The sequence below is a fragment of the Scleropages formosus genome, chromosome 10 (assembly GCF_900964775.1).
Source record: "Scleropages formosus chromosome 10, fSclFor1.1, whole genome shotgun sequence".
In the NCBI taxonomy this organism is placed as follows: Eukaryota; Metazoa; Chordata; class Actinopteri; order Osteoglossiformes; family Osteoglossidae; genus Scleropages; species Scleropages formosus.
The window spans coordinates 5823119-5842721 of NC_041815.1; the positions used below are offsets into that span (position 1 = coordinate 5823119).

At 44.2% G+C, this 19603-nt stretch overlaps 1 protein-coding gene across 1 annotated transcript in view; it reads left to right on the plus strand.

The window, feature by feature from the left end:
• The window catches only part of gbe1b (glucan (1,4-alpha-), branching enzyme 1b), a 79863-nt gene that overhangs the window by 54014 nt on the left and 6246 nt on the right, over positions 1-19603 (plus strand). Inside the window, exons 11-15 of the mRNA XM_018764775.2 lie at positions 312-422; positions 1229-1400; positions 7458-7642; positions 9330-9460; positions 18458-18575. Of these exons, the coding sequence (XP_018620291.2) occupies positions 312-422; positions 1229-1400; positions 7458-7642; positions 9330-9460; positions 18458-18575 (717 nt within the window). The remainder of the gene's footprint in view (positions 1-311; positions 423-1228; positions 1401-7457; positions 7643-9329; positions 9461-18457; positions 18576-19603) is intronic.

Here is a 19603-nt window from a genome sequence, read left to right on the forward strand (position 1 = left end):
GCTTTGCACTCTGTGTTGAAGGGTAGGCTCTGGCTTGCCGCGACCCCGCTTGGGACAAGTACTTCTGGGCGTCGGTTGGTGCTTGGTCAACACATGGGTAAAGAATCACATTTGGGATTTCCTTGCGGTGTGTGTTTTTCTTTTAATTAGCTCTTGCCAAAGCATGCCTGTGATTTTCAGTTTTTTTCCCCCCTTCCACCACTTTCAGTTTTGGGGCTGATCCTCTGGCCATAAACAGCCTAAAGACAGGGTTCATCTCGCATATTTGTCATAAATCATCTATAGCCTTTCTTTCTCTTTTTGTATGGCAGATCCTGAAGGAGTACAAGGATGAGGACTGGAACATCGGCAACATCGTGTACACTCTGACTAACCGGCGATACGGGGAAAAATGCATTTCATATGCCGAGAGCCACGACCAGGTACCCTTTCGTGCCCTGCGTACATACTGCTACGTGCATGAAAGGGCGGCCCATAGATGAATAGCTTTCATGAGTCATAAAGATGGGTCATCCTTTATCCCTTTTAAGTTTGTTGTTTTTGAACATTTTGGAATTTCTGGACCAGTGAGCAACTTATTTTCAAAAATCTGAGAAAGGTACAAGAGTGGAAAAAATGCAGTCTATTTATGCTTATTGAGCTTAGAGACCCGCTTGTAGCTCTTGTGCCCTGCTTTTTTTACTTGACTGGAACAAATAAAAGCTTGAACCAGAGTTCCAAGAAAAAAGGCATTGCTGCTGAGGACTGCTTCATTTGGTCTAAGGCTGCAGTTCAAAGAGGTCTTTAGAGCTACTGTATGTATCCATAGAGTACAGCGAAGTAGTGGTCTGAACTAGGGGTCTATGGCTCCATGCATGGTGTACAAGCCACAGTAAGATCCACAGTGACTTTTAAGGGCAGTATATGAGTTTATCTATGTATGCGTAAAATGTTATGTCTCTCTGCCTGTCTGAGATCTGTCTGTATTAATCTCTCTCTACCTTTTTCTGCATTTCTGCCTGTTGCTATTGCCTCTTTCCATCCCTTTCTGTATCTCCACGTCTTTCTCTCCCTGTCCGTCCCCTTTATAATCTCTCCATTGTTGACTCTTTCCCTTTCTCTGTCCATCACTCCACCCATTTCTTTGTCCATCTCCTTTTACATTCCTCACTAACAATCCTACTGTTCTATCTTTAAATCGGTCCATCCCTTTGCTAATCGTTGTCCACTCGTTCTTGCTTCATCCTAGGCGCTTGTTGGAGACAAGACCCTGGCCTTTTGGCTGATGGACAAGGAGATGTACACCAACATGAGCACCTTCATCCCCATGACCGCTGTCATTGACCGAGGCATTCAGCTACACAAGATGATCCGACTGCTCACCCATGGCCTGGGAGGAGAAGGCTACCTGAACTTCATGGGTGAGACACTGCAGAAGCATGTTGCTAAGAAACATTGATCCTATAGAGGAAATGAGTCAAACGATGTGGACAGCGCGGTGGCAGAGTGAGTAGCGCTGCTGTCGTGCGAGAGAATGTGGCTTCGATCCCTGCTCAGTCTGTGTGAAGTTTACATGTTCTCCCTGTGTCTGTGTGGCTTTCCTCCAGATGCTCTGAATTTCACCCACAGTCCAAAGACATGCTGTTCAGGTTCCCCCATAGTGTGTGAGTGACAAAGTGTGTTCCACTGATGTATGGATGAGTGACCCAGTGTAAGTAGTGTATCTAGCAGTGTAAGTCACCTTGGTGAATAAGGTGTGTGGGTTCATAACACTACATAGAGTTCATTGGAAGTCGCTTTGGAAAAAAGTGTCTGCTAAATAAATAAGTGTAAATCAAGAGTTGAATTCCAGACTGTAACTTCTGTCTCCCAGTGTAAGGCAGCATTAATACCCAATGTAAAAATGTAGAATTAAGGCACTGTGTGAACACTTCTCATTGGGGCCTGGTTGTTAATAACTAAATAATTGAATTAACAGTTAACTACACCTCTATCCCTAGCAAAGGGAAGTAATTATACAAATGTCAGTATTCCTAAACATTGTCGCGGAAACAGTTCAGGTATGCCGTCTACCTCTCTTTGTGATGGACATGCAAGAGGTCTGAGGAGCAGAACTGAAAGAAATCAGATCACTGTCCTGGGAACTTGTAACAATGCTCGAGTCTGAACAAACCTGTCAGTGGCAGAGTCACTTAGCCTGGGCTGAATGAGGAAAAAGGTGCTGAAGCAAGGAAATCAATTTGAGGCGTCAATCCTCTAGAAACCTTGTATGTTTTTAAACCAAAACGGCAGCCAGGATGTTTGAGACTTTCAAGTATGGCCATCTTCAAAAGACCTTGAAACTCTCATTATCTGAAATATAAGGAGAATGTAGTGTATAGAGGCAACCGCTTTTGTAGCAGTAGAGGACTGATACACATTACACAGGCGAGGCTCAGCTGTTCACCGTTGATCAAGGTATTGAACCTGAATTTCTTCAGTAACTCAACCGCTTTTTTAAGTATGAGGGTCCCGCTTAAACCTGTAAGCGGTGTAATCTGCTTTGGGCTGGATAAAAGAATCTCTGCATAGTTGCTAAATTAAAAAAACTGAGATTAAGGTTTATGAAAACAGTGCTTGCTTTAAAACACCAAGCGAGGCAGAGCAGTAATGGAAGACCCGGCTGGGTGATTATTCCAGCAGCGAGGAGATGACGGTTGAAATTTTTTCCCACCAGTTTTGAGGACATAAGGAAACATTAGATCACACCAGCATTGCGCTGATCTTTCAGAGGAATTGAAAAGCCCTCCTTTTATCAGGTTAATTGAATCTTCTGCAACCTTGGGGCATGGGGCTCCAACACCAGGGCAGCGAGGAGCACGGCCATAAAATTAAAGACAAACATCTTAATTCATTCCTGATTGATCCCCTTGCGAACCCATGCCATCGTCCCACAGGTCAGGGGTAGCTTTGTGTGTAAAGTCTTGAACCTCCCCAAGTAAGACTGCAAAACGAAGTGAAGATGTGAAATGTTCGGTGCAGGTTTCCTGACAAATAATTCTTTGACATGTTTAATTAAATTAATTTTAAATAATTAATGAGGAATATTCTATTACCTAGTCTGCTGTCAGCTTTTATGATTCCAGAACCTAGTTAAATTATACTGGTGATAGCAGTCTGTGTCTGTTGAACATAGATAAATCTGTCTTAACTGTTGAATGTTGTATAAACCATTGGACACCTTCCTGTCTGTCATGTAAAGTGTTGTACAATGTTATGCATTGACTAAAAACTGTATGCTATCTATTGACTGTCTCTTGGTGCTATTTAAGAATCATCATTATCATCACACATCGTCTGAAACCGCTCCTCCCATACGGGGGTCGCAGGGAGCTGGAGCCTAACCTGGCAACACGGGGTGTAAGGTTGGAGGGGGAGGGGACACACCCAGGATGAGACGCCAGTCCATCGCAAGGCATCCCAAGCAGGACTCGAACCCCAGAGAGCAAGACCCAGTCCAACCCGCTGCGCCACCGCGCCCCCGCACTATATATGAATCATTGATTTTTATATTTATAGATGGCCGCGGCACATATTTCAGAGATGTCTCGGAATTCTTAGCTGTTCTTTGCATGTAGGGAGTGGTGTGCACCGGCACATCCTTGCGTTTGCTTTATTACGTATAGGAAATCCACAGCGAAGGAAGGATTCGTACACGTGACCTTCTCCTATCAGCGTGCTTCAGTTTATGTTCCCTATGAGGCAATCTCTCCGGCTTTGGTGGTGTTAATAGCTGTCTAATGTGTTTTATTACAATGCGACATATCTCCTCCTTGTCCTTCCCCCTTCACATGGTCACCCTCTCCATCCTGTACTGAATAAACAACTTGCTTTACTGTTATGCCTCCCCCCCCACCTCCCGCTCCCCACCCTTTGTTGTCACTGCGTGCGTCTCCCCCATAGAATTCAATTTTCTCAACTGTTATTTTATGATGCCGTCTTGTCACTAGACGACGGATTCATTATCTCATCACTCCGGCTGACAGGAGCATCGCCCGTCCTGTCAATCGGCACGCCGCTCCGCGTTTGGCTCTCAAATGTGTTCCTCACTCCGTCACACGTCCCTGCCATCTTTCTCTTTCGCTTTTGTTTAGTCTCCCTTTCAAGCGATCCTCTTTTGAGCTCATGAATGTCATTACTCTAGAATGTGCACGGAGAAGCAGTTTTTTTTTTTGGAGGCAGAGTGACAAACTCCGGCCCGTGCTTCGAGCCATTGAGACTAACGTCCGATGATGGATGCGGCGCAAGGGCGCAAGCAAGGACTGGCGTTTTGAAATAACTGCACAATTAAAGTCTGTGGGAAGGGGAATTCATTGAATGTTCAGTGGCGATTATCAACCGTTGATGTTGCAGGCTTTCTGGACTTACAGAGTGAAAGGGTTCTAGGGGGCAGCTGGTGGTTAGAGTTACTGTCTTCGGATCCACAGGTTCGATCCCCACCTCTAGCTGTAGTACCCTTGAGCGAGGTACTTACCTTAAATTGCTCTGGTAAAATTAACCAGCTGTATAAATGGGTAAAATAGTTGTAAGCTTGTAACTCTAATAATTCTAATCTCAACATTGTAAGTCGCTTTGGAGAAAAGTGTCAGCTAAATGAATAAAATGTATGTAAAAATGGATTCAGCTTCAGACCTTTTTGGCTTTTTTTTTTTATTTTTTAATTTGCAAAGTTTTTAGCATTGCTGTCCTTTTAATGCTAGTCTGTTTTATTTCTTGATAATTTATCGTTTGAATTTACAATTCATATCCTAACGTTCCTCTGCTTCTTGCCAAACCTACTGCTTTAACGTGGGTGACTGGAGTCCGAGTGACACCACATGCTGTCCTTAGAAGGGCAACAATAGTCTGTTTTTGTAACGTGAAACTTTTCTCCATGGCAGTGTGCCTTAAATGTCAGGATGGACATTTATCTGTGACAGGGATGTGTGCAAGTTTAATTTCCCATTTCTGAGGTCTGTTAAAGGTATCCACAAGCACAGACATTTCAGATAAGATCCGTTATCTCGTGGTTGTGAATACATGGATTATTTGTGCCTGCGGTTTGGAGAGTGTACTGCATCGCTAAAAGGCCATCTAATCTGTCTTTCTACAGCGTATTACACGTTTGCAACAGGGAGAGTGCAAGAAGGAAAAAGATTATATATCGTTCATTTGTTGTTAACGTCATACTGTCCTGATGTATGAGCCACCTGAAATTTCCAGTGCACAGAATTGATTGTTTTTCTTCCTACACTTCAGCTCAGAATGATAAAATTTTGGATGCTTAATTGTTAACTGCGGGGGGTTGGCATAGGGGCCCGGCGGGCTTGGCCAGGACCTATTCTCTGTTGGTCTGGGGTTCGAGTCCTGCTTGGGGTGCCTTACGACGGACTAGTGTCCCATCCTGGGTGTGTCCCCTCTCCCTCTAGCCTTGCGCCCTGTGTTGCCGCGTTAGGCTCCGGTTTGCCATGACCCCCCTTGGGACAAGCAATTCAGCCATTGTGTGTGTGTGTGTGTGTGTGTGTGTGTGTGTGTGTGTGTGTGTGTGTGTGTGTGTGTGTGTGCTGAAACTACAATTAGCATAAGTTAACAATTACACACACGCGCACACACACACACACACAGTCTAAAACCGCTTGTCCCAAGCAGGGTCACGGCAAACCAGAGCCTTACTCGGCAACATAGGGCTCAAGGCTAGAGGGGGAGGGGACACACCCAGGACGGGACACCAGTCTGTCACAAGGCACCCCAATCGGGACTCGAACCCGGACCCGGCCAAACCCACTGCGCCTCTGCGCACCCCACTTTCAGCGTACAAATACTGAATATATGTCCATAATGGAACAAAGTCTCATCTTAATCATTTTCATATTTCCGTTGCACGTTCTCGATTGTTTCAACGAATAATCCAAGCCAAAAAACACTTACACTGTGGAAAGCTACTTGTTAATAAAGTACTGGCTTTTACAAAATTTTGGCCACAGCAGTATGGCATGTAGTGCGGGCTCTAGCCCTCTTCTGGGCTGTTGTTTCAGAACTGGGTTGGAATCCAACTAAGTTTGCATTTGCATATGTTTCCTCTCAGTCCAAAGGCATTCATTCCAGGTTGCTCTTAGTGAATGCGTGTGAGTGGTTGTGTAACACATTTTTCTAGCTGGAAAATGATTGTAGGTAGTTTCATACACTATATCTAGCAATGGGGGTCATGGTGGCGCAGTGGGTTGGACTAGGTCCTACTCTCCTGTGGATCGGGGGTTCAAGTCCCGCTTGGGGTGCCTTGAGGCGGACTGGTGTCCCATCTTGGGTGTGTCCCCTCCGCCTCCAGCCTTTCACCCTTTGTTGTCAGGTTAGGCTCCCCGTGACCCCATATGGGACAAGTGGTTTCAGATGATGTTTCCAGCAATGTAATTAATCTTACACAAAGGTATGAGCTTAAAAGGAGTTAATATAAAAGTATTGTTTGTAACAGCCCAGTGTTAAAAAGAGTCTTTTATGGTTTGTCACACTGAAGTTCAGAAGTTATGATTTGTCTTGCAAAACAGTTGCTTGAGCCTGGGAAACAGCTTTACTAGGCTCAAAACCTTGTCGCTCTTTAGCCTTTAAGTTGTCCTGTATGGACATCCACCTTGCATGTGGAGACAAACTACCTTCACACACCCTGCGAAATATCGGGACTATGAGCCGGACCAGGCGCGTGTCATTCATTTCGACTGATTGGCAGCATTGATTCAGGAGTTAGATCCAGGACCACCAAAGAAGTGATGAGTGTGCAAGGTACCTTTTTCAATTTGCCAGGACTCCACAGTCTCCGAGTGCATTTTTAACCCAGGTGTCAGCAAGTGGTTCTGTAAACAATGTCCTGGTTTAGACAGACCAAAGGCGTACTAACCGCCTGTGTTTGCACATTTTTCAGGTACGTAACTATGGATGTGAAATTCCGAGCTCAGATCCGTATACATCAAATTCCTTACGGATCCCAGATGGCAGATGAAAAATGATGGATCGTATTTTAAAGTTCTTTCTTAGCACAATGTGCCAGTACTATCATATAGACAGCTTGTAAAGTTGTAAAGGGCTCAGTAGAAACCCAAATAAAACCTGTCACTGGATGTTTTCAGGCTATTTACATTTTTGGCCTTGCTTTTAAATTGATGTATGTGGCATACGTTCTGTTTCCCTTAATCGGTTTGTCTTTCTCTTGTCTGAATGCATTTGCTGAAATGAAACCTTAGAGGTGGAAATTTTCTGCAGCGCATTTCTTTTATTCTGTATGAGATGGTTGGGTTCTCTTAGATGTGTGTGTGTGTGTGTGTGTGTGTGTGTGTGTGTGTGTGTTTGCAGCTTGCAGGAAAAAGTACGATAGCCTTTTCTCATTTGCACCAACAGTGTCCTTGTAGACTAGCCCTTTCCTGCACACGGCCGATGGTTAAAATTTTTACCTTCTGTCTCCTGATTTCCAGGTAATGAATTTGGCCATCCGGAGTGGCTGGACTTCCCTCGGAAAGGGAACAACGAGAGCTACCACTACGCCCGTCGGCAGTACAACCTGGTTGACACGGACCACCTCCGGTACCGCCAGCTGTACGCCTTCGACCGCGAAATGAACCATACTGAGGACAAGTACGGTTGGCTGGCATCACCGCCGGTGAGGGCACACGGTCACAGGAATGCGCGCACACACACACACACACACACACACCTGGTTGTGTATCTGTCATCAGCTACACAAGTTATTTCAGTTAAAGTAAATTATTCTTAACTCTGTCCCAGGTAAACTTGGAAATTTTGGCACTTTATTTTTCTTTTTTTTTTTGTTAAAGCTGACATTTTATCATGGTGGGATGTCTCCACACGGTTTGAAAAACGTTGCATACACAAATGCACACACAGAAACAGAAATGACCCCCCAACCGCAAACTCTTGAGTACGCACGGAAACGTCCCACCTATACACGCACTCGCAAACTAAAATGCTTCATAGCCTACCGAGTGCGGTATCGTACTTGCAGAAGTTCGGTTACCTTTTCTTCTTTTTTGCCATTCGTATTCAGAACTCTGTGTTCTTATTTCACTTGCTACTCACACTGTACCGGGGTGTCACACAGCTGTGCCTTGGTGGAATACTGAGGAAAATCTCACAAGAGCTTCGTAGATCTAGAGCAGCACGAAGTTTGCGGAAGTTTGGTGGCCGAACAGCTTGAGTGTCAGCTCAGTCCCCCACCCCTGGGAAGCGTAGAGACGGCTGCTATCTGTCTCCCTAGAGCACACATCACTCTTGGAGACTGGCAGCAAGAGCTAGGAGCTAAAAGCAGCTGGCTGGTTCACACAGATAATCTCCACCGGTGACACTTTATTAGTTATCCACTTCGCGGGGAAATGGTGACTTTATGACTGTGAACCATCAAATGCTGCCGAGCCGATCTTTGCATCCTTTTACCCCCTGCTCTTCTATTCGTAAAGAATAACGGTTCACTTACCATTCAGTCACACCTTTAATTTGAACTCCATTGAGTTCTGCAAAAGGAATTTTAGAATTTTTACTATGAGCTTTAACAGTCGAAGAATGCGCATGGTTCACATTTCACATTCGCGTACCTGTCGATCCGTTGTTTGTCGGCCCTTTGCTTCCCCGGTTTGTTTTGGATTGCTGGTGTGCAGCTACCTGAGGGTATTGTGCTGTTTTAAGTAGGACCAAGCCTTCAGAGATACCCTATCCTGCAAAGAGGAAAAAGAGCTGCGATAACACAAAGTCACTCATGGCTGTGCTAATTTAAGAGGATTGAGGAGGCACGCTTTCAATAGGACAACATGAATATGAAAGCCACGTTTCTGGGATAGAGGAAGAAATTGCATGACACATTGTCTTACTGTCAAAGGTTCAGAGTAGTTTTTTCCCCCCCAAAGCTCATTGTGACGGTATCACAAAATTCCTCTGAAGATCCCATTGTTTATTTCCCTGCTGCCTTGATTAATTGTTCTGTCTAAGCTGCACACCTTTTTCAGTTGTGACAAACTTTGTCATTCTAACATAATGAAAAGCACAAAGTAGAACTTTGTCAACTGGCATAAACGTCTGTCACTTTAACACTTAAAAGTGTCAGCACACCTCAAGGACAGCGTACTTCAAATCAACGTTGTCATTCGAAATAAAAGCTGATGTCAGTGGCATCAAAAGTGACTTCATGAACCCAATGACAGCGTGTCAATTCACATGGATTTCCATTATTCTTAATGAAAGTTTCATGGTGTTTACGAAGGCGTTTTGTTACTCTGTTAAATGTGTATGGAATGATATGTTAAAAAATGGCACTTGTGCCCTGTCTTTTTCATCAGGCCTATATCACAGCCAAGCACGAGGGTGACAAGGTCATCATCTTTGAAAGGGCAAGTGTGGTCTTCATCTTCAACTTCCACCCCTCCCAGAGCTACAGCAGCTACAGGGTGGCAGTAGAAATGCCCGGGAAGTATCCTTTACCCCGTGTCCTCCTGAGCTACTCTCCTCTCATTTGACATCTGGCAAGGGCAGCACATTATGTGAGTGGTTAAGGAGGGTCAGGCTGAGTGTTTAAATCCTAAAAAGTTAGAGGATGTAGTCTGAACATTAAGGTGTATATTTAGAATGAATTGCTGAATTAAATATCTAGATTTGTAAAGAGAAATGTGGATCACACCCAAACTTTCTCTTCTTGTTTTTCCTCCCGAAAGTCTTATCCGGTGCAGATGTGTGCTTCGTGGCGTGTTCCCGTGTGTGAGCCACAGTGCCCAAGACCACACTTTTGAAGGAGGATGCACTCAGATGCAATAAAGTTGCTTAGTGTTTGTGTAGCCTTGGACCCAACAAGAGACAGGTTGAGTAGATAATTATCCCTGCATCTGGCTTATACGTATTTTGTTTGTTCTGTGAGTGTTTGTAAAGTTAAGAGTTCAGAATTTTAAGGAGTTTGAGGAGTCAGAGGTATATGGCCTCGAAAAGCTGCAGACTGTGATGCAACGTTGCTATGGCGATACTTTCACGTTCTCATCTTGGTTTAACTTGAGCAGCCGTCACCACGTTTGTTTTGTGTGGAATTGGCTCTGATCTTTGCAGGACCATTTCAACAGACAGCTGGTCTCTAGCATTTCAGCCAGACCACGCATTGACTTCTAACAGACACCTGTAGGCTCCTCAGATGTGGCAGCTCAGATGAATTGAGGTGGTTCTTTGTTGTGATTGCTCTGGGTAGCATGAAGAACAGCGAGAGGGTTGTAAAGAAGGAGGAACAGCAATAGATTAGTATTACTTGGGTGGTGACCTCTACTAGACTCTTCTGATCAGTGCTACTGTAAATACACACATGATTTTCTGACTGGTGTCGACTTCAGTGTTAGGTGTTCTTTTTCATCCCTCCTCTCTGCATTCAAATGGATGCACCCATTATTGTAAGGCTCATGTCTCACATCAGTAAGAGCGGGATTTCCTACGTCTCAAAAAAATTGCCCAGCATTACAAATGTCATACATATAGGAATGCATCTGGGGAACTGATTGTTGTCGTCTCTGTGTTTACGTTTTTTCCATATTTCAACCTGGTCAAAAAACTTTGATTTATATACACTCTTGTCTAAGGAAACATCTGACCAGCCATTGTTAACCGTTTTGCTTCCATCAGGAGAACTTGTTGCCAGATGAGATACAACCCCTTCCCCTGGTAAACTTTTTTTTTTTTTTTTTAATAAAAGGCACCATGCCGTGGTCCCAGCTCTTTTACTGTCGGACCACAGCAAGCAGTGTTGTGAATAGGATCCGGACTTCTAACCTGAAGGTTACCGATTCATGACCCACGGACGTTTACTGTTTCTGTTCCATTCATAAAAGTACTTCCTCTGAATATCTCCAGTAAGGCAGTATAATATCTACAGTAAGTTTGTATAAACGTGTCCAACGCAGTAAGTCAGTTGGAACAAAGCAACTGAGTAATCTACAAAATAAGAATAATTGTTTTGTTGCTTAAATCAAAAGCATGACAGTACTTGACCTGTTTATATAGCTGGGTATACAGTATTACCAGAGCAATTCAGGAGAAGTACTTTGCTCAGTGCTTCTGTCGCAGTAGTGGAGAGTGGGGCTAAAACTGGCAACTTTCAGGTTACAAGTCCATGTTCTTTACAGCAGAACAACTTGCTTCTTCTGAGAAGAGGGCTTTCTCCTTTGACCAGACATTGTGTTCAGGGGAATTCAAAGACTGCACTACCAGTGCTTAGACGACAATCATGTTGCACCATTTGAAGAATGATGGACACATAGGGCACAGTCGACATCACGTTTTTAGCCACAGCTGTTTCCTGCTGCTTTGGTGATGCGTGCCGTCCAGCTCCAATGGGCTTGAGACCAAGTCTGGAGTGGGGCCGAGCCTTTGAAGTGCTCTCTTACAAAGCAAGCTCTCCTGCAGCCCTGACCCAGTGACCGTCACCAGCACAGAACCCCAGGCCTCTCAAGGCTGTGGCTGGGCCTCTTCTGCCAAGAACCTGGACCTCCAGCAGGGGAGGAGGGACACAAGCCAGTATTTGACTTCTCGCTCTCTTTAAATTTCAACTAAGATGTTTCAAAAGCAGCCTTTTTTGAAGTTTAGGCTTTTTTGGTAGTTTTTGTTCAGAAAGGAAGTGCTGTGTAGCCTAGAATTTATGCATTCGAGGGAATTAAGAAAAAAAGCCAGTTGGTATTGACCAGGTGGATTATGACATCATTTTGTGATTCGAAAAAGATCTTGTTACAGTGATCACAATTAGATTGATTGTGTTTTGTTAGGATTCCCCCAAACTTTCAGAGCCTTCAAAGATCAACATCTTGAAGATGCGAAAACAAGCCACATGGGTTTAACTCTGTTTGGTTGCGTGGAAGAGGGGAAGGGCACCAAGTTGGATGTCTCCCTCCCCATCTCAGACTGAGAAGACTTGGGGAGCTGTGAAAGATTGTAGGGTCATGAACACAGAAACACTGCTTTTTGAAATGTATGAAGAAAGTTTTATGCCATGAGCTTAGAGTGAAGATTCCTTTTTTAGCTGTGGAAAAAGAAGTAGAATTTAGGACAACCGATATCTCAGTTCTGTATTTGAGCCACAGACACACCTGGCTACAAGCTCTCAAATTTAACAAAACAAACTTTGAAGTGGTTCAGAGGTGTTTCAGGGACTCCTCTAGAGATCTAGAGTAGATGAAGAGTTTACCCCTTTGTAAGGTGTTGAATCTCTTTCATTTTGTCAGGTTCCTCATGTAGTTCTTTTTCAGCCTTATATTTTTCATCTTTGTTGCCAAGGCAGTAACCACGGCTAGCATCCACCCTGCTGTTTTTGGCACCTCTTGCGAGTTCACACCACATGAATGTCGCCTACAGTGAGCCATTACCTTGAGACGCTGCTGAAAGGGCGGTTCGAAACATCAGATGTTTTTGTGCATCTTTGCCTAGAGGAAGAGAGGAGTAAAGAATTCATTAGAGTACCCTGAGTTGTGGTGTACGATGACTTGCTCACCTTGACTGGTCATGGTATCTTCAGCTTGTGGCGAGGTGGCTACCTTGCCTACTGCCTTGTGACACTTCATTCCAGGCCTTTGTCATGTTTTTGGATAGCTTACCCTTGGGGGAATAAAACTGGAAGTTTACATCTTAGAGATTTAAGCAGAACCGTCAGGGTCATGTCACATGACTCTCTGGCTTTAAGTTCCCTGGCTTCCCCCGCAAACAGCAAATTTCTCATTAAATGTTTTGCCTCTCACAAAGAAACCATGCCAGCATTCCCACCCTCAACAGTACAATTTGCCCCACCAAAAACACTAGCCACTGAAATACGCTCAGTCTTGAACTTTTCAACAAGCTATTGTTTTTTTTCTTTTTTCCCCCTCCCCCTTCAGGCTTTCAGTGGATGTCTTCTCCAAGTACGCTTCATCCAGCAGCTTAGAATATTTGAAACCCCAGTTGGATACTACTATGAAAGCTGTACCTGTCAGAGGAGATGTTTCTTTGATATGTGTTGTATGAACGGGAGTTTAAGGGAGCTCAGGTCATTCTCTCATTTCCCAGGGATGTTTGCCTTAACGCTATTCTAAATTATTAATCTATAATGTTGGTTCTTCTGAATATGTACATATTTTTTATCCTTGGCGGTGGAAAACAGTCAGTACGTCCCTTCTATCCATGGTTGTTCGGCAGCCTTATAGAGGGGTTGTGAAGATTAAGAGCATGTGGCATGATGCACATTGTATTGTTATTCATGTGAAATGGGAGGTTAAAGAAAGGTCCATATTAATGAGGCTATAGAATATCGTTTAATGGGATAAGTTTTACAGAGCCATCTCTTTTTAACACCTTTCAGATGACTGGCACACATCTTTTTTTTTTTTTTTGTACTTTGTAAGTCCTCCAAGGGTCGGTCCGCTGGCATGTCCAGGATTCCAGACCTGTTAACTTTGGAGGCAGGAGATGATTGTAAGACCTTGCTAAATTGCTTTAGCAACTTGTGGTCACATCCATGTCTGGTTGCTAGATAATGCTTTTTCCACCAACTGCTTAGACCATATGTCCAAGTGAACCACTTCTCAAGGTCCCCCTTACCCATTTGTGGAGGTTGAGGTGACCCCAGCAGTGTACTTTGTTCACCTTTAGGAGCAACCAAAGACCAAAAATGTCCTGAATCTTCCATCAGCTGGTCATACCACAGCCTCTGATCCTCATGCATGCACAGTCACAGTCGAGGTGAATTACGTACCTTATCAGTGAAGCACAAGTGGCATGATAGTTCCTGAGTACTTAATGTGGATTGCTTCCAACAAATATTTAATATATGTAGCCTTCTTGGACAGCAGCAACCCAGCAGTCAGTCAGTCAGTCAGTCAGTCAGTTTCCTTCCATTTGTCCTGGTCAAGGTCGTGATGTAGCAGGATGATCAGGTAGGCCCAGAACTTCCTTTTCCCGAAATCAGCCTCCAGCTTTTTTCAGGGGAGATCCTCAGGCATTCTCAAGGCAGCTGAGAAATATTATCTCTCCAGTGTGTCTGTTCTTACAACATGCCTGAATTACTGCAATTTGTTCTTCTCACTCCAGAAGAGCAGCAACTGATCTTGCTCCTCAAGCTCAGCAACTCTGGATATGTGTGACATTGTTCTTTAGTAGTTATTACTCACAGTCCATGACCATAGGTGATGATGTAGACTGAGCAATAGATCAAACTCTTTCTCTAGAGTCTCAGTCCCCGTTTTGCCATCAAAGATGTAAACAGTCAAATAAACAGTGCCCATAGAACTGCTGATGCTGCACCAATCAGCCTTTCAATCTCCTTTTTCCCTTTTCCCCAAGATCAAGACTCCAAGAAACTTTAACTCCTCCACTAGATGCTGTTGTTCATCCCAACACAGTGTTGGGTTTAGTTCACCACTGATGTCAGACACTGCCTTTAGGTAGAGCAGCATGTCCACTGGATTGAGAAGTTCCTCAGTGTGCATCTTTCCACCCCGCAATAGTCTTCCCCAGGTGTGGTCAGGGAGGAAGTCCAGACCACCCCCAATCAAAAAGTTTAGCCTCAGAGCTCACACTTTATACAGATGCGAGAAAAACTGTCAGGAGGTCAGGTAGAAAATAAAGTTTGAGAATTCCTGATTTGGCAATAACCCAGGATCAGCTTTAAACATACCATACCATGGAGAATGACATGGGAAAAGTATATCTTGAGACAGAAATGTATTTCACTGACTTTAAAGGAAAAGTGTGAGTTCTGCGGTCCTGCCTAAGTCCTCCGTGAGTTCTGCTTCTTTTGACAAAAGCATGCCCTGCCTGCTCGGTTTGTACCAGGCCTTGACGCAGAGGCAGGAGCAAAGTGGTTATGTGGTTTTAGCCTGCCGAGACCATACACAACGAAGTGCTTGTTTTTAATCGCCCGTATCAAAGCGGAAGAGCAGGCGGCGAGAGTCAGCACTCGCCCAGCCTTGGGGAGATGTGAACAGGCATCTGAAAACCTGGCTTATGCCTCCTCCTGGCCCCAGAGGGAGACGGGGTGGTTTCTCATCCTGTTAATTAAGCGCTCGCTCACACCATCGCACCATCCTTTGCGTGTTCCTTCTCCTGCTGCGGCCGCCTCCTTGCCATGCGATGGAGGGAAGAAGAGAGCGAGGAGGCGTTGCTTTTCGATGGGCAATCGTTTTAGCTTCCCCCCTGCCTCTTACAGCACCAAAAAAAGAGGGACTTTATGCAGAGTCCCCTATTTGAGTTTCGTAACACATGTGCTGGTGTAGTGTTTTTCAGCAGAAAGGAGCTCTGTGTCACATTTAAAAAAAAAAAAAAAAAAACTAAGGTGGGTATGTGCTTGTGGTAGATGTGTGAAGTAAAACAGGCAGGATGTTCTGTAACTAAAATGCATCCTATGGGGCCAAGTGTAGGATTTAGGCTGCAAATAAGAAGCAGGAATTCTTCTGAGTAGGGTCTGATCATTATTTTCAGACTTGTGCTTATTGTCAGCCCCTCCTGCTGCAACTGTCACCCCCAACTACTGCTTCTTAGATGAAGAAAATGTTGTGTATCTGTGTAATAGCTGATGAATATAGCTAGCTCTGTTAGAGTACATCGGTGTTGAGAGCTACTGCCCTGCAGGAGTAAGAGAATACAGGTAAATGATACATTTTAGGGAGTTTTTGGTGTACCCGTCTGTAACCTGAAACTTTGGAAAAAGTGACTTACTACACACTGTTAAAACCTGAGTGAGATCAAAACCAGCACATGCTGTGGCTCCTGAGGATGGGAGAAAGCCAGCGTTCGGTGACAGGATGCTGAGTAAACCATTCGAAGCCGGGCTTGCAAGATGGGAATGCTGGCCCCCTCTTGTGGCCTGGAAGTATGATTGTCCCCGAATTCAGGGAGCGGGAGCACCACACAAGCGAGGGGACAACGTGCTGGTGACTGCCTCCCTCTGTGCAAGGAACAGCCGTTTCTCATAAGGCTCATCCTCCCTCTTGTCTTGCCCGCTGATTCAGATTCGAGAGCATTTGTTGACTCCCATCCCAACTGCTGCTGATGTTGGCTTGTCCTTGCTGTGATTTTCCACTGATTGTCCAGATTATTGTCAAGGACCATAAAGAACACAGTGGACCCTTCATTTGACTTTCACTCACATGTACATCTTTGCCTGGTCCAGCACTTCTTTTGTTCCTGGGTTATCCCAACTCTTTTAGAATGCAGGTGGTCCCCGATTCATGATCATACTTTTGAGTTGGCGATAGACATTCAGTAGAAGCCATACTTCGAATTTTGACTTTTTTTTTTTTTTTTTTTTCTTTTTCTTTCCCCTGGGCAAGCAATATGCAGTGTGATACTCTTTTACGATGCCGAGCATCAGCAGCGATCCGCATCTCCCAGTCTGTCACGCAGAGGTGTGTATTATGTGTATTAAATGCATTTTCAACTTATGATATTTTCGACTTATGATGGGTTTCGCAGAACGTAACCCCACCATCAATCGGGGACCACCTGTAATTGGAGCAAATTTTCTTTGGCTTCAACGCACTGGGTCTGACAATCACAAACACGGTTGTGTCCAGACATCTGTCCATTTGTTAGTATATCCAACCTCTACGTCACAATGAGTAGAAGCTTAATGTAGAGATCCCTCAGCTTATTCATGAGGTAAGTTGTATGAAAAACCTCAGACAAAGCTTTAATGATTTAAAAATTGAACTATATTTAATTTTCGTCAGTGTTCTTCAGCAGAAGGATGCTATTAAAGGAGAAGGAAGGGAATTTTCCTCAGCTGTTAATCTGATGCATGGGTTGTTATATTCTAGAGCCTATCCTGGAATGAGGCAAGAAACACTGGATGGGACACCAGTCCATCACAGAACTTTTATTGTCTTGAATCAACATGTGCAACATCAGCATATGGCCACTTTCAGCCGGCTTTCTTATCTATACAATTAGTAAAAACACAAGACGTTCCTAGAATTTATTTGCTTGGTAGTTTTTGTCGGCAGTAACTGTAATGAATAGAAATATGCCGGAACACTCTCTCTTAGAGCTACATTTAAATTACAACTCATTTTAAATGGTTGAATTTAAAAATACCCTGTCTACACTCATTCCTATTTAATGTTGATTTTTGAATGATTCACCCCATAAAACATGCCGTGTTTGTCATCTTGTTACTGATCAACTTTTTCCCTGTGAATACTGGAAGTGAGTTGACTTCATGTTTTTTCTCACATTCCTGCTATGTTTAAGTGCGTTTTGCTGCCAGTTAACGATGATGTGCACAAACATCAGCTGTAGTCTCTGACAAATATTTCAAAATAGACAAGTGAAGAAAATACAGCTTAAAAAAATGAATAGATGGGATAATGTGCATATCTTTGAAAATGTATAGTTGCCCTTGTGTTTGTAATACAAGGACACACAGTGATGCAGCACATAGCGGTGAAGCCTCGTAGCTCCCAGGCTGTGGATTTGATGGAGAGTTTGAACGCGACTCAGTCCGTCTTAAGTTTTATATATTCTCCCCATGTTCAAATGCGTTTCCTTCCACAGTCCAAAGACGTGTTTCAGATGAACTGGCCCTTCTGAATTTCCCTTTATATGTCTGGGTGAGTGAATGTGTGTGATTGCCCTGCGGTGCACTGCTACACCCCCACAATGGACAAGCAGTTATTGATAACGGATGAATCGGTGCTGTATTTAAAAGGAAAGTTCTTTAGCTGCTTTGCAGATTTCTAGCAGCATTTGCATAGTTTTATTTTGTTAATTGTACTGGAGATAGTTTTTAGTTGCTGCAAAGATTGTTGGAACCTGGAAAGGTCACTTTGGGGCTTTTGGTCTGTTTTGATTTATTTTCTCTGCAGCGGTGTTACATTTATTTCTTTATTTTTTTTTGTGTTGTTCATGGAAATGGCCAGTATTTTCATACCTGAAATTCAGACTGAGTATCCCTCCTGTAATAGACCATGATTGGACATTAATGTCAGGGTGATGTAGAGTCTTGTCAGACAGTTTCAAAGCACAGCTCCTCACTTGCAGAAATACACAGTACCCACACGGTTAATGTAGTTAATATCAATAGCAGACACCGAGACGACATACATTTGTTAAAGTTGGACACTACACACCCGCCCACCCATATATGCGCTTGATATGCCATCCAGCTGTCCAAAACTCAGACAAACGAGATTGTACTTCCTTCCAAAATCCGTCAGTCCCATCTTTGATTTAAGGCCTTATGAAACAATGCCTGCATATTGGCACACCTGTCCGGCACCAGGCGTCATTCTCTGAGAAACGGCAGTAGGAATGAACTCCACTGCTGTAAAAGAAGAGCATACATCACTCTTCATGCCGGGCCAATTTGAACTGGAAAGAAAAATGGATACGGCGTAACAGGGAGCGACCGTGTGAGCTCATCCCTGCCCAGATCTGCGCTGACACATACCAGGAACCCCTTAACAATGCCCTTCCGCAGATACAAAATCAAGCTGGACTCGGATGCGGTCCAGTACGGCGGCCACGGCAGGCTGGATCACAGCACGGAGTTCTTCACGGAAGCCGTCCCCTTCAACGGCCGTCCGCACTCAATGCTGGTGAGTACAGTGCAGTACACGTTTGCTACGGCACCGGCACTAGCCGTCCGTTTCACACATCCCGTTCAGCGTCCACCGCAACAGCCTACATTGGCAATGCGACCTTAACTCACTTCTGTTTGTTTTCTCTCCTCTTACTGGACAAAAGACCGTCTGATTCCTAATCCTGAATGATTCTGTCCTGCAGAGAGGTTTAGGGTCAATCCAAGCTGCTAAATGAAAATACATTGAAATGAGTAAGCTGTGTTATACATAATGTAGGCTCTTGGACTGCAAAACTGGTGGTCTTAGGTTTAAAGTCCTCAACTACACATTAGTCGCAGGACAATACACATAATTGGTCCTCACCTTTCAAAATAGCTTTGAATAATGGAGTTGCTCAGGTAAATATCCACAATTCGATCTACTTCTTAGCAAACCAATTTGACTGCTTTTCTAAATGTTGTGTATAACAGCAAGATTAGTTGCATTATTGATATAACTAATAGAAGCCAACAGGGGCGGATAAATAGTTTATCTTTCCTTGAGCCTAAACATCACAGATGTTAATAATCTGGCAGGCATTGTTTACCCACCCCCAGCTCCCCATTTCTCTCTTTTTTTCCACCCCCTCCATAGTTTTCCAATCCTCTCTCCGTACAAATTTTGAATCCATAGTTTGTCCGCACTCACGCCCCGGTCGCCATCTTTCTCTTTGGGCGAAGCCCCGAGGGGTCTGCGTGCGGCGGAGAAGAGGCAGCCAGGGCAGGCCGTAAACAAACCTCTCAAGCAGCACATTGCTATCGATTTTCTGCTAGCTGTGCATCCCTGGAATAATGAGCTTGTTGTTTTGTGTCTCCTTAACGACAACTCTGGCCAGCATAGCCTCATTAAAGACAATCTCTCCGCCTTCCGTCTCTGCGGCCTCAGCACTCCATCAAAGTGCTCTTTCTAGAATATTCCCTCTTTCCTTTCTTCCCTCCCTTTTCTTTTTAGTGTCCTGCCGCTTGTGATTTATCCGTCCTTTCTCTTATTGTTGGCATATTTAG